Raw genomic sequence first — 18,147 nt, 5'->3', positions numbered from 1 at the left:
ATTGTAGTAATCGGAGACGCAACAGGGACAGGACCAGGCCGTCACACCCCCTGCTCCTTGCTTCCCCTGTGGATTTAATGTAGGTCATATGCTTTTCTAAAGGCAGGGAGCTTCCGAGTTACGAGACATTTCTTTATCTTCAGTAAATTGAGTAGTCCGGGCTCAAGTTCTGGAGCTTGAAGACCAGCACCGCACAGACAATCTCCCCGAACTGAATACTCCACGAGGGGTCCTCCGAGTCTGCACCCCATTCCTAAACCAGCAGATGGCCTCTTTGCTACGAGAGCTACATTGGAAGTGTGAGCCAGAAGGGCAAGGGATAAACAGCCCTGGAGACAAAACTCCCACCACCACTGCCTTCAGATGTGGTCTGCCTGGGTCAGGACCAGGGCAATAAAAGAAAGCCACCGACTTCCTTCTGAAGAGAGCAGAAAGAAGCAGGGGAGGGAAGGAGCAGCAGGCGGGGAGGTTGGGCTTCACCTTCCAGGGCTATCAATCAGACCGCTTTCAATAAACACTAAACGCAAATTGCTGCAAAGACAAATCTCCACCAGCAACAAAGGACCTCCAATGCCTAGCTTGTAGGGTGAAAGGTGCCTATAGACATATACATATACACATACACATACACATACACATATACATATATACATATACATAATGTGTGTGTGCAACACTTTATAAGTGTGTGGATTTATAAATATTTAAATTAAATTAATCAAATAAATAAATAAGTGTGCTATTCTCCTGGGTTATGAGTTTTCACATTTGCTTAAGCAGGGAGGTCGAGTTTGAAGCGTTCCCCCCCCCCCTTGGCAAATCAACTCTTTACTGACTCCCCTTTTACTTACAGTTATAGCCAAGCCACAGAGGAGTTGCCATCGCTACCTTGCCAATTCTGTATTCACAAATAAAGAACCATATTTGGTTTACGGGCACTGAAAAATAGCTGGGGATCCCACCTAAAACTACCCCCGTGCAAGTCCGAAAGAGTGAATGCACTGCCTTAAAGGATATAATCCTCAACCACATTCGATTATCTTGAATCTGCACCCCTGGGGGGGGCGCCTTGCCGAGTAACTTTTACACAGGAGTAGTTCCACTGATGTCTACCGTATTACACCAGGTTGACCTACAAGCTGCTCCCTTCCTCCTCCTCCTCCTCCTCCTTATCATTAACAGCTTTGCTCATCCAAAGCAAGTTTTGGGCCTCTTTGATTATATTTGTAAAGAACAGAGATTCAATCAAACTAAGTCAAGCGGCTGGGGCGATATAGCTTAATCACAGCTCTGCTCCCCTCTATTAACTTTATGCCGGTATTAAGGAGAAATCAATCAGCTGAAATGAAGCATTAGCCACAATTTCCTCCTCACGTGGGAAAAGCAACAACAGGCAGAGGTTCATTTGCAACTGAAATTGTTCCTGAGGGTGGCGAGAGATCGAGAATGGTTCAGCTCCAAGAATGAGGGAGTTTCCTTTGCGATACATCGCCCCCCCTTCCTTGGGTTCCTAAGCCCCCCTTACACTTACACTGAAAGCCAGGGCTGGGAATTTGCTGAGCAGAACCGAAGGCCATGGTGAAAACATATCGTAAGCCGGAGAGCCACACACCATCGTTACATCTAATTAATGCAATCTGCATATCATTTTCACAAACACGGCAGATGCTAAACTACAGTTGGTGGACATGTTGCACAGATTCTTGATCTGAAGCTCCACTGGGGGGGGCGGGGGAGAAATCTTGCAGCAGTCCTTGAAAAGTCTTAATATGTCTTCTAATCTACGAAGCTGAAAGTTGGGAAACCTAAAGGCGGCAGGCTTCTTTTGTTTTTACTTGCATGCTGGAATCTGAAAGCTTTCACATCTGTTTGCCAGCAGCATCTAATTTATCTCTGAAACCTTGAGGACTAGGCAGTCCAATCAAAATTGGTGCAAGGAAAGTTTCCCTAAAAGCAGCAGCAGCATTTCGTAGGCTGCAAACAAGCCAGCAATAACTTCGGACAGCAAACACAGATGCTGCCCAGGCACATTCGCACAGGACACCCCCGTCTTATTAAAATTAAGAAATCCTTCTTATATGATGTTAGAACTCTCAGCTCAGCTACCGCGGCTGAACAATCGCTAGTCTTCTTTCCTGCATTCCAACTTTGCTGTTCCAACCCTTTACAGCTCCCATAACCATAATAAGCCTCAATCCTGTATGGGAAGCCCATTAGAAGGTACCACTTAGGGACTCTGAGCTGATTTGTCTTACCCGTGTTCTTGTATTTTGTTTGGGTGGGTAATCTTTGTCTTAATAGAATTTTTATGGATTGCCTGGGTTTTGTTTCCGCTTCAGCGGCCTAAGCAAATCAATGCCAAGTGGTAAAAAGAGATTGTTCTTCGCTACAAACAGGGACAGCAGCAGCCCTCCCTGCCTGAAAGGAAAGGAAAGGAGCGCCAGTCACAAGGACTGGACTAAGCACGAGAAAACCCCTGGAACCACAGGCCAGTCTTTATGCGCCGATACATTTCGGCCCACGAACAACGTGGGAAGCAAAGTTAGCTCTTGTCTTCTCCAGCAGCCGCCACGAAGAATCCAAGCCACCTGTTCTTACACCTCTCCCTAACTCTTGTTCGCAATGCCATTTGGTTTGCATCAGGCATTAGCTGGAAGTTAAGCATACAGAAAATCCCCCCAGAGCGGCCGGGAGAAAAAGTTACATCATTGCACTGCGGCGGGGGACGGAATCCTGACACCTGCAGTTCTGCCAGCAAATCTCTCCACGTGCGCCAGAGAGGGCTCTCTGAACACCACAGCTGCAGAGCCCAAACGGAGATGCTTCTTATTCACAGAATCATAAGCGCTGGGAGGGACTCCAAAGGCTGCTTCGGCCAATCCTGAGCCTCCATTCAGCAACCTCACCTTCTCCCCCTACCCCCCGCACATCTCTGCATCCCGCAGTGAGCCATAATCAGGTACATCTGATGCAGGCAGCCCTAGCAAGCCATCCACATGCTCAAAACCCAGAAAAATCACATTTTTGGTATGCAATTACGTTTTTATTTGCAAAGCTAAGCAGGGTCCGGTTTGGTTTCGAATCGGGTGGGGGGACGGCGTGTCGAGATTCCGGCATTGGCGGGGGGTTGGCCTAGATGACCCTCGGGGTCTCTGGCAATTCTACGATTCCGTGAATCCAACAAAATATACGCCGCAATCTTCTGTTGAGGTTCACAGGGCACAACACGGAACAGACAAGCAACACCTGACTTGCCGAAAGCAAGTTTGTGCCGTGGCAGATCAACCCGCCAAGATACCCCTTGCCACACTTTCCAGTTCTCGCCAGCCATGCTTGCCCCCACACATGCTTACAGATCTTGTCCACGAAGAGCTCTGGGGCCTGCCCCAGAGAGCCAAGCAGGAAGGGGGCAGACAGCTCTGATGAGGCTCCTCCACACAGATTGCTCGGCAGCTGTTGCGCTCTGCCTAAATGGGTACTCTCCAGGGCTCAACAGCTGGGCAGGGAGGCAAGGGTACTACTACTGCCTGCAATTCTTCACCTGACACCCCCAGCCCTCCCCACCCCCTTACTTCAGCCTGCCTGTGTGTGCTGGGCCTCTGGGAAAGTGGCTTGCTAGGTTCCTGGCGGCTGCCAAACAGAGGTTCCACTGCAGTCTCCAAGACTGGAGCCGTCTCCGCAGCACAGCACGAGTGCCAGGAATCCAGGGACAAGCTTGTATTTTACTACCGCTTCCCCTTTTCTTCGCCCCCCCCCCGCCTCCATTACTTCAATCACATGTTTCTGCTTCCCCTGCCGTTTTCACTTAAATCATCTGGCGGGGTGGGGGTGGGGGGAGAGGAGCGGATCCCCTGGAGGGATTCCACAGCACAGTGGCGATGAGATGGCTCATAATCTACTTAGAGGAGAGGGGTTTTTGCAAGGGAAAATACAGCTCCCGGCAACCACCTTGCTTATCCCCAGGAGTCAAAAATCCACTCTGGAGCAGCTCTTGGGAATGTGCACATCAGCTTTTCAGAGGTGACTTCAGGCAAGGATGCTAAACCGAGGTGATTGCTATTGCTAACAGCTCCGGAGAGCAAGGAAGCGTGTTTCATTATCCCGCATCACTTTTACCCCATATGCCCAGTCGGAATGGGAGAGCAAAGCCCCTTTCTGCTCCCGGCCTATTTCCCTCCCTTCCATTCCTTTGGTGCCCTGGTTTACTCTCTGAACAAATGAGCCACTGAAGCAAGTTAAAAGCACCCTTAAGGGATAACCGAAGGCAGAAACAAGAATCCGGACTGAGTCTCCCTCCCCCAAACCCTTCTGCCAACACTTATGCTTCACACTCTACCCTCTAGATGTTGTTTGGGTTGCCTGGTTGCTGGGTGTGGAGGCCTGGGCATGTTTCAAGCAGTTTTATGCTTTCCTTTTTTGGGAACCAAAGCGATGTAGCCATCCCTCACCCTGGGCCACAACTGGGTCTCTTCGGCCAGTCCATTCTCATCTCGCCTGTTTCATAGATCATTTAATTCATCTATAGAGAAGGCTCCCTTCTCTATATACTGTAGTAGCTGGTCTTTACAGCGACGAGAGCGGAGTTTGCAGCTAGCCACACACAAGGGAGAAAAAACATGGCAGGCCAGGCGGGCATTCCCATCCATCCATTCTCTCTCGCCCTAGCAGGGGCAAAGATCAAGCCGGCAAACCTCTCGCCCTGCGAGGGGAAGCCGAGGTGCCCACCCCTGCCTTCAGCAAGTGAGCTGGTAACTTCTCCTAAAGGCGTTGTTTTTGCAAAGGAAAGCTGCGGGGTTGTTTTTAAGCGAGGGGCGGAGTGATGGTAGAGCGGCTGGCGTGGAGAGGGCGGAGGGGGGGGAGAGAGAGAGAGGCTGGAAGGAGGCAAAAGCAGCCTGGCAAAGCCAGCTTCTCCTGACGGGACTTGATGCATTTGTTTACACGCCGCCCAGCCGAGGAGAGGCGGGCACTGCCGCAAGGTTCAAGCCTTGCCAAAAGGGAGAATCTGCTGCTGCTGCTGGCGGCGTGCAGCACGCTCTGCGCCCGCCACACCAAGCGCCACCGGGAGAGACCCGGGAAGAGCGCGCTCGCTCGGCGCCGGGCGTTTTACGCACGCGGCCCTGGCCAAGGGACCGGCCGGAGGCTTTGCAGCTAGGCGTGAAACGAGTGAGGGTTGGGGTGGGGGGAGAACGTCCAGAAATACAAAGAGAAAATAAGTGTGTGGGGGGGTATAATATACAGCTTGCATTTAGAACAGGGCGTCCGCCCACACACCAATAAAACGCTTCGCTTGCCTTGCTGCAATCGGCTGCCGCCGCCCTTGGATGCTAGCAGGGGTTTCTGTGGCCAGACAAACACCCACCGGGTGCCAAAGCTGTCCAGTTTAACACTTTGGGACCGCCGCCGCCTGCGATTTGCTGCATGGGTTCAGATCTCGCCTAGGGGGTGTTTTCTCTCTGGTTTTCCGCCATGCCTTCCTTGTCTAGGAGAGGGGCCGGGGCTCAAACCGACTTAAGGAGCCCAGCCTCTGAGGCGGAGACCGCGCGCTCTCCGCCTCTAGTTGCGTTGGCCGAGGTGCTCTGCGAGAAAGGCACTCTGCTTATGCTCAGGGCCGCTCCCTACGACTTGATTTTCCGGGGCCTGGAGATCCCCGGCTCAAGCTACACCCTAGTTTCCTCACCAGCAAAATGGTTTCCCCGTCTGTTTGTTTTTTAAAGCAAAATTAAACACGCGTACCCCTCGCCAGGATTCGCGCGAGGATGACCGGCTGAGGTTACGCTTGGCACCGTGGTGGGCGCAGTTTACCTGGGGGTCAGCCAGACCCACAGAGCTCGGAGAGGCTTGCTTGCGCGTTACCGTGCGCAGGCAAGGGCCGCTGAGATCCTTAGCACGCTTACTCGCCAGGAAACCCCAATGAACAGAGCGGGGCTCTGAAGAAGACAAGCCTGGAAAAATCGCGCGGCGGGGAATGCCGACCACTCGCCCCAAGCTGCAGGGATAGCGCGGGCTACGAGCGTCGTTCCCTTGCCTTCTGAGCGCCTCTCCAAGGCTGGTACTGCCTCGCTCGTCTTCCCTCCCTCTCCCAAATCCTGTTGTTTTGCTTCTAATCTGCCTTATCTGAGTTTTCACTGCCTGCTCGGTGGCTAATTCGGAGGAAATGAGTGTCAGCTCTCCGATGGAGTAATTAAGGCGGACGGGTTTAGTGCGCCCTCTTCGCCAGTAAGCGGGGATTAGCTCCAGACTCCTTTTTCAGTAACAAGACTGGAGGAGGAGGTTTTTTGTTTTTGTTTTTAAAGAAACAAGACCATTTTACTTTTTGGTAATAATAGTTCATTGCGGTTTGGGTTAAGCAGTCTCTCCTTATCTCTGCATGGCCTTGCCTTACTTATTTCTCCTTCCACCCCCGCCTGTTTTTTTTTTTGGGGGGGGGGGTTGGTCAGCTCCACCAAGAAAAGTTTACATCCTACTTTGCAAGGTTGTCCTGCTGCCTGTTTGTCTGTGCTTTGCTGATAATGAGTTCTCTTTAGCGGGCTCTTTTCTGCCTCTCTCTCCCCCTGTAAGCAAAGCCACAGGACCGGGTGTTGTAGAGGCTGGGAGACACCAGCACTTTCCCCAGTTACTGCAGCTGTCAGATACCAGGCAGAAAAGGTGTGATGTTCTTACTCTCCCCTCCTCAACTCTATTCAGAAAACGCCACCAGCTTTTCGACTTCTGGAAGCCCGCTGGTTCCCCCTTTTCATTTGCAAGAGATGAAAACGTGGGGAATCTGCGAAATGCATCCCAAACGTATAAATGATTTATTATGTCTTTCTGCTCAAAGATAGAGAGCTCTTCTGGGCAGCTCTCCGGGGAATTACGCTCCGCATAAGCGGAGTGACGAGGGGGTGGGGTGGGAGAAAAAGAGTCTTGCCTCCGCCCCCGGAAAAATTGCAAGTCGAGGAGACTTTGTAGTATTTTCAGACCTTTGATTTATTCCATATGTGACAACAGCATTATAAAAGGGAAACCCTAAACAGCCTGCCTCCTGCCTATTGCAAGGCGTACTATCCCCGCTACAGCCAACTCTACTGGAGGTGAAAGTTGGATCTGGGGGAAGGAGAAGAGTTCTGGGTTCGTGGGTGTCAGCAGATCCACTGGAGAAATTTGGCGGCGCAAAGGGGGCTCGCTCGCTCCCCCTCACCCCCAACCCACACCCCTCAAATATGAAATCGTTGACAGGAACGTTGGGAATACTCTGGTTTGCCTTACCTGCTTGCCCCGTGACTCCGGATCCGACCAGGTGCAGAAGCAGAAGTGCCCAGAGGAGAGGAAACGTATCCATTTTGGGGAGGAAATGTTCGGCGGCAGAAGGGCGATTCCTCCCAAGCGGCGTGGGCTCGGCGACGCGGGTGGATGCGGGGGGGAGCGAGGTGTTCGCAACTCCCTTCTCGTCCTCTTCCTCTCCGAAGGGACACCGAGCCGGAGACTCCCCTTCGCCAAGACTTCGAGTCCCCTTCGGTGCTCCCTGCGCGCCGCTCGCTGATTTAAACACACACTCACGCGCGCGCGCAAAACCCACTTCCAAAAAGGATCAGGACGCCGGAGGGAAACTCCTCACATTCGCCAGAGGAAGGAGGCGCAGGCAGCTGCTCGGGAAGCCGCGCGCACCCGCCCGAATGGCACACGGCGCCGGGGATCAAGGCGGAGACGCACGCGCGCACGCCTTTACGCAGGAGAGGGAGAGCGCGCCAGTTCTTCAAAGTGGCGTTCCCTTTAGCGCGGCGGCGCTGCCAACGCTCCGAGCCGAGCCGCCGTCAGAAAGGTGCCGCCTGGGCATCGCCAGCAGCCGGGCTCAGCCTCAGATGGACGTCCACACGCACACAATCCGGAGCGAGATGGCAACGGGTCTGGCCAATGCTGCTGCTGCTGCTGCTCCTCCTTGCCAAGCCCCGGAGTCCGGCGATGTCCCTTGTCCCTCCTCGCCGCCTGCTGCCCCTTTGCGCTCAAGGGCTGCTGCTGCTGGTGGTGGTCAGTTTCACGCTAGAGGCGTTTTCCGGATGCAGCTCCGGGAAGGCAGGAGAAAGTGCTGCTTGCTGCTGCTGCTGCTGTTGCAGCCGCCGCCTTCCAGATGCAGAAATCCCCGGGCTGGCGCTCGAGTTTTGCTCCAAGCCGCCGCCTTGCTTCTCCTGCTGCTCCTTCCTCCTCCTGGGCTTTGCGCGGCTTTCCCCCTCCGGAGCTGAGCGTTGCCGGCGCCCTGTCGCCTCGCTTTGCCTGCCTCTCGGCTCGCTCGCCGCCTTTTCAGGCAGAGCGGCATGTGCATGTCAGACAGAAAGGCAGAGCTCTCCGATTACACGCTCTCGCAGGGCCCGCCCCTTCGATGTTTCTCATTTAAGCCCGACGCGCCGAGAGGGGAAGGGGGAGAAGGAGGCAGAGCCCCGGGAGCGCCGAGCAGGCCACGCTCGCAACTCGGCCGCGATCCAGCGAAAAAGGAGAAGGAGAGGAAGAGGGAGGGTGGAGAGAGGAAGAGCCGAGGTAGCAGAGCTCTTCTGGATTCCCTTGCAAGATCAAAGCGGCAGTGTGCTCCCCCCCAACTCCTGCGCTCCCGGCTGCAACCCGCGCCTCGCCCTTGGCAGAAGCAACAAGTCCCGGGCAAATGCTCCTCTCGCTTTGCACACAAACGCACACACACTACAGCATCCTGCGCTGCGTAGGTAGCTTTATATTGGCGGCTGCTGTTGGGCGATTCTTGCAGGGCTACCCTGGTTGTCGTGGCTTGGATCTGCGTATGACACGCTATTATGTAGATGGGATTATTTTTAAGAGCACATTCTTTTTACGCCCGGGAAACGGGGCTATAGGAGGGAGAGAAGGGGCGAGGTGATCGCGCTGGAATGCAAAAATGCGAAGCGCCTTGAGCTCCAAACACCCGCCCACACGGAGTGAGACACACAAATAACACTTAAGAGGCTGGCAGGAGACACGTTATTTGCTATAACACCGTGGAAGGGTTTTTACTTAAAACTTGCCAGCAGCAGCTCAATAAATAAATTTACCTCTGGGATAAGGCCAAGTATGTAAAGACTCAGCCTTATAAAGAGATTGAGACAGAGTCTGCATGGTAAAGGAAGAAAACTGAAACACGCCAATAGTTGGTCCATTAAAGGGTAACACTGCGCAGGCTTTCCTGTTGCACAGAGCTCTTCATCAGGCAGAAGGGAACCATAGAATTGGAAGGGGATACGAGGATCTAGTGAGTCCACCCTCCTTGAGGCTCAAACCTGCAACCCTGAGATTAAGAGTCTCCTCTCCCGACTGAGCTAGCATGAAAACCTCAGTGTAATATGGAAATGCGTGCATTCTTATGCCTAGGTCTCAGTGAAGTGGCTTTATCTCCCATTCCTTCCACAATCCTCAGAGCCATTGACCTGCAATTAAACCTAGTCATAACTGGTAGAACTTAAAGGAGGACTAAGGAACCCACGAAAGGGACATGGGTTAAACTACAGAGCCTAGGACTTGCCGATCAGAAGGTCGGTGGTTCGAATCCCCACAGCGGGGTGAGCTCCTGTTGCTCGGTCCCTGCTCCTGCCAACCTAGCAGTTCAAAAGCAAGCCAAAGTGCAAGTAGATAAATAGGTACCACTCCAGCGGGAAGGTAAACGGTGTTTCCATGCGCTGCTCTGGTTCACCAGAAGCGGCTTAGTCATGCTGGCCACATGACCCAGAAGCTGTATGCTGGCTCCCTCAGCCAATAAAACAAGACGAGCGCCGCAACCCCAGAGTCGTCTGCGACTGGACCTAATGGTCAGGGGTCCCTTTACCTTTACGGAACCCGTGACCCCCTCAGATGATGTTGGACTATAACTCCCATCATCCTTGGCCATTGACTGTGCTGGCTGGAGCTGATGGGAGTCAGGAGTCTCTTGCAGGACTACAGATTCCCCCGTCCTTGACTTGGGAGGCTGGTTCCCATAACCACATCTGATCCACTGAAGGGATCACGTGAGGCAGGCTGACTTTTAGCAGGTCCCTCTGTGCTTTAGGAGCACCTGGCTGTGTCCCCAAAAGCAGTGTGCGCCATCAGCCAGACGCACAAACTCTTCCACATATGGCGCTGGTGGATGGAATTTAACATGCACTGTAGCCAACTCCAGCCCAAGACATTCTGTTTTTGTTTTTAATATTTTCAAATTTATACATTTCGTTAGTTTTTACAATCCATTTAACATTTCAAAATTTGACTTCCTTCCCCCTCTTTCTGCAGTTCCTTAAATTCATTTTTTCTATCCAATTTCATTTAACTTACTCATTTCTTTATCTACTGTAGATTTTATATACTCATATAAAACTGCAGTTTATTATATTAATCCTGCTAATGCATTTATCTGTTTACAACTTATCTGTAAATATCCAATAAACCATTTCCATTCCTTTATTAAAAGTTTGTTAGCTTGATTTCTTATTCTTCTGGTAAGTTTCGCCATTTCTGCACATTCTATGAGTTTTCTTCCTTTACTGGGACTTCTGCTTCTTTCATCTTTTGGGCAAGTAACATTCTTGCTGCTGCAGTAGCATACATAAATAAATTTCTATATAATTTAAGTAGCTCTGTCTCTATTATTCCCAAAAGAAATGCTTCTGGGTTTTTTTACAAACATTATTTTAAACATCTTTTTCAATACATTATATATCATTTTCCAATAATCTTTAACCTTACTACAAGACCACCACATATGATAAAAAGAACCTCCTTTCTCTACGTTTCCAACCCTTGATTTAAATTTACACATTTTTGCCAATTTACTTGATGTTCAATACCATGGATACATCATTTTCACATAATTTTCTCTTAAGCCGTAACATGCTATAAATTTTATATCCTTATTCCACAATCTTTCCCATGCTTCCATATCAGCTAAAGACATTCTGGCACCTGAGGCAAACCACAAAATGGCACCCCCACACCCTTGTCACCAGGGAAGAAGGGGTGAGTGAAGCTCAACATCAGGAACAGGGGTGGAATAAAGATCAGCTGCCCCTGTAGATCCTGCTGCCCGAGGCAGTTGCCTGACCTTGCCTTATGGGTGGGCCGGCCCTGACTAGCTACCATTCCTGAGATTGTGATAAGAACTTGTCCTTGGACCTGCTCAGTTTCCATCAGGCGTCCCTCCGCAATTCTCCTTGTGAAATGGTAACATGAGCAATTAATGTCAGCAATGGCAATGCTTTTGCACACCACCAAAATACTTCCTAGGGGGCGAGTGTTCAAATCAGTATGTGGTTGTGCTTGCTGCTCATACATCATCAGAAGCACAGAGAGCATGTGAATGGACATTTAGGCGCAAATCACCTTGCCAACAAAGGTCCGTATAGTTAAAGCCATGGTTTTCCCAGTAGTGATGTATGGAAGTGAGAGCTGGACTATAAAGAAGGCTGATTGTCGAATAATTGATGCTTTTGAATTATGGTGCTGGAGGAGACTCTTGAGAGTCCCATGGACTGCAAGAAGATCAAACCGATTCATTCTGAAGGAAATCAGCCCTGAGTGCTCACTGGAAGGACAGATCCTGAAGCTGAGGCTCCAGTACTTTGGCCACCTCATGAGAAGAGAAGACTCCCTGGAAAAGACCCTGATGTTGGGAAAAATGGAGGGCACAAGGAGAAGGGGACGACAGAGGACGATTTGCCTGGACGGTGTTCTCGAAGCTACCAGCATGAGTGACCAAACTGCGGGAGGCAGGAGTGCCTGGCATGCTCTGGTGCATGGGGTCACGAAGAGTCGGACACGACTAAATGACTAAACAACAACAAACCAGAACGGTTAAACAGGCAATTCTGAATGCCCTTTCTGGGGAAGAAACTCTATTGAACTCAGTGGGACTCACTTCTGAATAAATATGGATAAGTCCAGGCTGCACATGTGCTTAAGGGGTGCTGCGCTGGGTACAAGAGGTGGGAATCGACCCATCATCCTATAACCTGGGGTGAACAGGCACCATCTGTCTTCTTCTTTGGCAATCACTCGCAGCTGAGTAATCATAATAATAATAATAAATTTATTATTTATACCCCGCTCATCTGGCTGGGTTTCCCCAGCCACGCTGGGCGGCTTCCAACCGAATATTAAAAACAATACAGCGTCAGACATTAGAAACCTCCCTAAACAGGGCCGCCTTCAGTTGTCTTTTAAAAGTAAAATAGTTGTTTATAGCCTTGACATCTGCTGGGGGGGCGTAAGATTGCCTTCCATAAACACAATTTTAACAATGAGTACCTAAGTGATTGTGGGCTAATTCTGGATCCACAAGTCCTGCCACAGTGGGGACATTGGTTTCCGGGCAGGAGTTGATCACGGTGTGGATTTGCCATGTGTGCCTTCTTCTTAGCACATTTCTCCCTTGCATCCTGAGTTTGAGTGTCTTCAAAGCCTTTGGTAAAGGCTGTTCTCCAACTGGAGCACTCGCAGGCCAGTGTTTCCCAATCGTTGGTGTTTATACTACATTTTTTTAGATTTGCCTTGAGGCAGTCTTTAAACCTCTTTTGTTGATCACCAGCATTACGCTTTCCATTTTTAAGTTCAGAATAGAGTAGTTGCTTTGGAAGGCGATAATCAGGTATCCGCACAACATGACCACTCCAACGAAATTGATGTCGAGGAATCATTGCTTCGACACTGGTGATTTTTTCTTCTTTCAGTACACTGGTATTAGTTCGCCTGTCTTCCCAAGTGATGTGTAAAATTTTTTGGAGACAGCGTTGATGGGTCATGTGACCAGTATGACTAAGCCGCTTCTGGAGAACCAGAGCAGCACACGGAAACGCCGTTTACTTTCCCGCCAGAGTGGTACCTATTTATCTACTTGCACTTTGACGTGCTTTTGAACTGCTAGGTTGGCAGGAGCAGGGACCGAGCAATGGGAGCTCACCCTGTGGTGGGGATTCAAACTGCCGACCTTCTCATTGGCAAGTCCTAGGCTCAGTGGTTTAACCCACAGTGCAACCAGCGTCCCATGCTGAGAGCTGTTAGGAGACCCTTAATCCCCTCCCAAAGATGCAAAGCTCAGAGTTGCTTAACAGTCAATCTCTTTCCATCCAAGGGACCTTCCTGACTTGGGCTCACTCGCAGGGACTCAGATCCGTTTCTTTGCCCTTTGAAGCGAAAGGTAACACAGCAGCATTTAATACTAATGAGCCACATAATTAAAACCTTGTTTGTTATTGTGATAAGGACATGCATTGATTCACTGCTGCCCTGGGGTCCTTTGGGAGGATTGCTAGGATATAAATTTAATAAATAACTTACTGTTGCATGCTGTGCGCTCTCTCTCTCTCTCTCTCTCTCTCTCTCTCTCTCTCTCTCTCTCTCTCTCTGTGTGTGTGTGTGTGCTTAAACATATGCTTGGGGAAGAAAAGGATACCTTTGCCAAGCCAAGGTTTGGGTTGGCTCTCAGTGGAACAATATAAAACGATACCATTAATCTGAAGGAAAAAGGAATGCAGCTAACTCAGACAGAAATTAATACGGGTAGAGGAGGGTGAAATAGAAATGTGAGAGAAACTCTCCTTTAATATTTTTTTATGGTGATATGGTATTCCAAAGATAGACAGCTTGTACCTACCAAGTATTTTTAAACTGTGTGGGTGCATGTGTACATTTCACAAGTTCACACAGAGACCCAGGGCTAACAGATTGGAAAACACTTCAGCTTCCCCTCTGAATACCGAAGCGAGACTTGCGGGTTCCCAGCAGCCTTGCTGCATCAGACAGACATAAATACTGAGATTGTGTACACGCTATGCCTTAACAGCACATTCAAATCACGTCTCCTCCTAATTCTAGGCCCTGTAGTTTACTTCTCACAGAGTTACCATTGTGAGTCGAGGACCCTCTATCCACATAGGATAATAATAATAATAATAATAATAATAATAATAATAATAATAATAATTTATTATTTATACCCCGCCCATCTGGCAGTTTCCCCAGCCACTCTGGGCGGCTCCCAATCAAGCGTTCAAAACAGTACAGCATTACATATTAAAAACTTCCCTGAACAGGGCTCCCTTCAGATGTCTTCTGAATGTCAGGTAGTTGTTTATCTCTGACATCTGGTGGAAGGGCGTTCCACAGGGCGGGCGCCACTACCGAGAAGGCCCTCTGTCTGGTTCCCTGTAACCTCACTTCTCACAATGAGGGAACCGACAAAAGGCCCTTGGCGCTGGATCTCAGTGTCCGGGCTGAACAATGGGGGTGGAGATGCTCCTTCAGGTATATAGGACCGAGGCTGTTTAGGGCTTTAAAGGTCAGCACCAACACTTTGAATTGTGCTCGGAAACGTACTGGGAGCCAATGCAGATCTCTCATAACCGGTGTTATGTGGTCCCGGCGGCCACTCCCAGTCACCAGTCTAGCTGCCGCATTCTGGATTAATTGCAGTTTCCGGGTCACCTTCAAAGGTAGCCCCACGTAGAGCGCATTGCAGTAGTCCAAGCGGGAAAGACACATTATTTTAGGTTAATGGGCAAAATTAGGCCACAACTTTTATTGGTTACAGCATGTAAGTAGCATTGGCTTAGGCATTGGATGAAACAGCAATACCAGACTCCACCCAGCACAGCCGGGAGTCATATCAGGGTTAACAACCAATGGGAGGAGCTTATTGATGCAAAGAAAACTGGAAGCTCCCCCATGACGTCACCGGGGGTCGTGCCATGGCCCTAGCCACCAGCAGGGCATCGGACAGGATCCAGGACCGCCAGATTCCTTTAGCAGATTACCCAAAAGAGATGGGGTAGATGATGGCGCATACCCAATCCTCCAACACAGCACACCTATTCCAATGCCTAAGCGCCAATACCAGAAAACTGTGACGAATTGCTACGAGGTAGGCGAGAAAACCAAGAGGCTGGTGCCAATTTGCCAAACGGATAAAAAAGTCCTACCAGGCCCCTTGGGCAACCAAGGCAACCAACCAAAGTCCATAGCAAGGTCAATACGCAAAAAGAAGCTGACCTAAGAGGGAGGGAGGGAGATCCGAAGAAAGCAGGAACAGACTGGGAGCAGAGCGCTGCCGCGGCTGTTTAAATGCATTTAAATAAAATAAAATAAAACTTATATACAGCAACAGTGTTTTGTGTTGTGTATTACTTTGATAAAATACATCTTTTGTTATGTGCAAATGGTCCATAAACTACAATATAGCATATATTCAACACAAAAAAACAGCAACAATTTGTTGTTGACAAAGGACAGCTGGACATATAAAGGGCCCCATTACCTACAGTAGCTTAGGGCCTCATCAGACCTAAATACAGCCCTGAGTGGACCCAGCTCCCCTCCCCTCCTGCCAGTTTCATTTCCTTTCCTGCCTCTCTCCTCAAATCCCACACAGCCATTTTCTTCTCACTCAAAACATGTTAGGTTGTTTTTCTAGGCGTACCATCTGGGGTGCAATGGGTCTGCAGCCTGTAGCAGGAGATATACTTAGGCCGCCTGTTTGAATTAGTATGCCGGTGGAGAACCGTAGCTCATTGGCAGAGCATCTCCACTGCACACAGGGTCCCAGGGTCGGATCCTGGCAACTCCAGGTAGGAGCTTGGAAAGGCTCCTGCCTGAAACCCTGCAAACCTCTGCTACCTGTCGGTGCGGAGAGTGCTGGCTTTGATGGACCAAGGCTGTAAGGTAGCATCCTACTCTTGCCAATGTACTACCAATACGGTCTGGTGCACAACAGCAGCTAAAACTATGAATTAAGAGGTCTTCAGTTTCACAGCCAAAGAATCAGTAGCATGGGCAGCCCGCTCTTCTCGAAGCCACTGCCCTCCCTGAGTGCAAGAAAGGAAATCAACAATAGAGGCCGACTACTTACTGGGATAAGGGACGCGGGTGGTGCTGTGGGTTAAACCACAGAGCCTAGGACTTGCCGATCAGAAGGTCGGTGGTTCAAATCCGCGCGACGGGGTGAGATCCCGTTGCTCGGTCCCTGCTCCTGCCAACCTAGCAGTTCGAAAGCACGTCAAAGTGCAAGTAGATAAATAGGTACTGCTCCGGCGGGAAGGTAAACGGCATTTCGTGAGCTGCTCTGGTTCTCCAGAAGCGGCTTAGTCATGCTGGCCACATGACCCGGAATCTGTCCCTCAGCCAGTAAAGCGAGATGAGCGCCACAACCCCAGAGTCGGTCGCGACTGGACCTAATGGTCAGGGGTCCCTTTACCTTTATGTCTGGAGGAAAAGAAAACAACTTCTCTTAGAAGCACTTAGAATATGTTTGTGCTTAGTATAAGAAACACTGGATGACTTGTGACCCGGAAGCTGTACGCCGGCTCCCTCGGCCGATAAAGCGAGATGAGCGCCGCAACCCCAGAGTCGGCCACGACTGGACCTAATGGTCAGGGGTACCTTTACCTTTACTTACTGGGATAATATAACATTTGAAATCGGTAGGAATATATCAGGAAGAGTGTTGCGGTAAGAACACAGCATTTATACAGCACTGTAGAGTATTTAAAGTGCTCGCTCGCGCTGAAACCAGCTCCAGGCACAATATAATGAATGAGATGTTATAGGCATGGGATCTTTTACCTAACCATCTCATGAAGAATCCTATGGCAACTTCAAAGCACCAGATTGATGGTGTCACAATAAAGCTTATGTTGCAATAAGGCTGCAATCCTATAACGCATACCTGGGAGGAAGTCTCATTGAGCTTAATGAGAACTTGCTTCTGAGTAAACATACACAGGGTCACACTGTCATTTTTCTTATCTTTAAGATGCCACAGTAAACTTTATGTTTGCGGGCACAGACTGGCATGGCTACCTCTCTGAGATATTCATGAGATCACCGGGGATCAGTTCAGCTACTCTGCAAGTTGAGAAAAATGACGCTGTAAGCATAGCTGTCAACGTTTCCCTTTTTTTAAGGGAAATTCCCTTATTCCGAATAGGATTCCTCACAAGAAAAGGGAAAAGTTGACAGCTATGGCTGTAAGAGGTGAGGTCAGCTGAACATGAACGTGAATTAAATTAGTGCCCACGTTTTTTAAAAAAATCTGTGACCAAATTTAATTGCCAGCACAATCCCATTGAGTCCAGTGACATTTACTCATAGGTAAGTGTGTTTAGAATCGCTGCCCGGGTCTCTTGCAGTTGGTTCAAGCGGTGAGAGTTTGGTAGGAAATTTCTAAGTCTGGTGGCAGTATCTCAGTGGACTACTTTCGGACTTGCATCTAGGCAGAAAGAGTACGGGCCTTTGAACAGAATAACTTTCCAGTGGATTGGGCCCATTGTAAGTAGAGTTATCTGTTGCAAGTATTTCCCTAAAGTATAACATCTGATAGGGCATATTTTTGTCTTCATTACAATCTACACCTGCTCACATTTTTTAAAAAACTGGAAACTTTAGTCGATCACAGATGTCTAAGGATAATTTTTAATACATCGCAATGCCCAATTTTGTTCTCATTTTGAAAACCAGGAAGAACTGGAGAATGGTGGGGACACTGAGAAAGTTTCTCAGCCATTAATATAACAAAATCCGCTGTGTCTCAAGATGGGTCACATGCTACTTTTTGCCCATGAGTAGCAAGAAGTCAGAGACCTGGAAGCTCTGTGGTGATATGGATCCAAATCATGGATTCCTTGGTGGTTGAGATATTTTTAGTTCCTTTCGGGGGGGGCTGTGGTCCTCCAGATGTTCCTGGACTTCAGCTCCAAGCCAGTAGGGTCAGGGATGATGGCCTGGGAATCCGATTCAGAGGCTGAACCGGAGGAATCCCAGCCTGCACAGCAGTCCCCGCCTCCAGGGCCGGCTGAACTGGGGCAGGGCCTTGATTCTGAAGTGCCTGCACCTGTGCCGGATCCTCAGGAGCCGGCACCAGGTGAATCCACCCTAGCTCCAGAGGTGATTAAGGACACAGTGCCTACAGGTCTCCTCTCCCGGCCCTGCCAGAGGAAGGTGAGTCTCCCCCTGGGTCCAGTAACTCCCCAGCCTCTCCTGAACTGCAGAGGCTCAGGGCAGAGAGGCGGAGGGAACTGGTTTCTCCCAGGAGGAGTGCTCGCCTTAAGGCCAGGAGAGGCGGGTCTCCTGGGGGCCGGGACCGCCCATGGCCTCAGAGAAGATAAAGGCCAGTCAGCCCAGTCCCAGGTTGCGGGAGCAACGTCGTTGTTGAGT

The 18,147-nt window shown here is 49.9% G+C and overlaps 1 protein-coding gene across 3 annotated transcripts in view; it reads right to left on the bottom strand.

Annotated features, from left to right (window-relative positions):
* NRP2 (neuropilin 2) overlaps positions 1-8,459 on the bottom strand; it is a 252,609-nt gene extending 244,150 nt beyond the window's left edge. The window contains exon 1 of one of the 3 annotated variants that reach the window (XM_081913721.1): positions 7,246-8,459. In XM_081913721.1, coding sequence (XP_081769847.1) covers positions 7,246-7,318 — 73 coding nt within the window. In that variant the 5' untranslated portion in view covers positions 7,319-8,459. The remainder of the gene's footprint in view (positions 1-7,245) is intronic. The other 2 variants (XM_081913722.1, XM_081913720.1) reach the window with 2 other exon arrangements.
* Positions 8,460-18,147: the final 9,688 nt, after the last annotated feature.

The sequence above is a fragment of the Podarcis melisellensis genome (genome assembly GCF_964234715.1).
Source record: "Podarcis melisellensis genome assembly, chromosome: 1".
NCBI lineage: Eukaryota > Metazoa > Chordata > Lepidosauria > Squamata > Lacertidae > Podarcis > Podarcis melisellensis.
The sequence above is the reverse complement of the archived record's forward strand: the minus strand, read 5'-3'. Positions and strand labels throughout refer to the sequence as shown.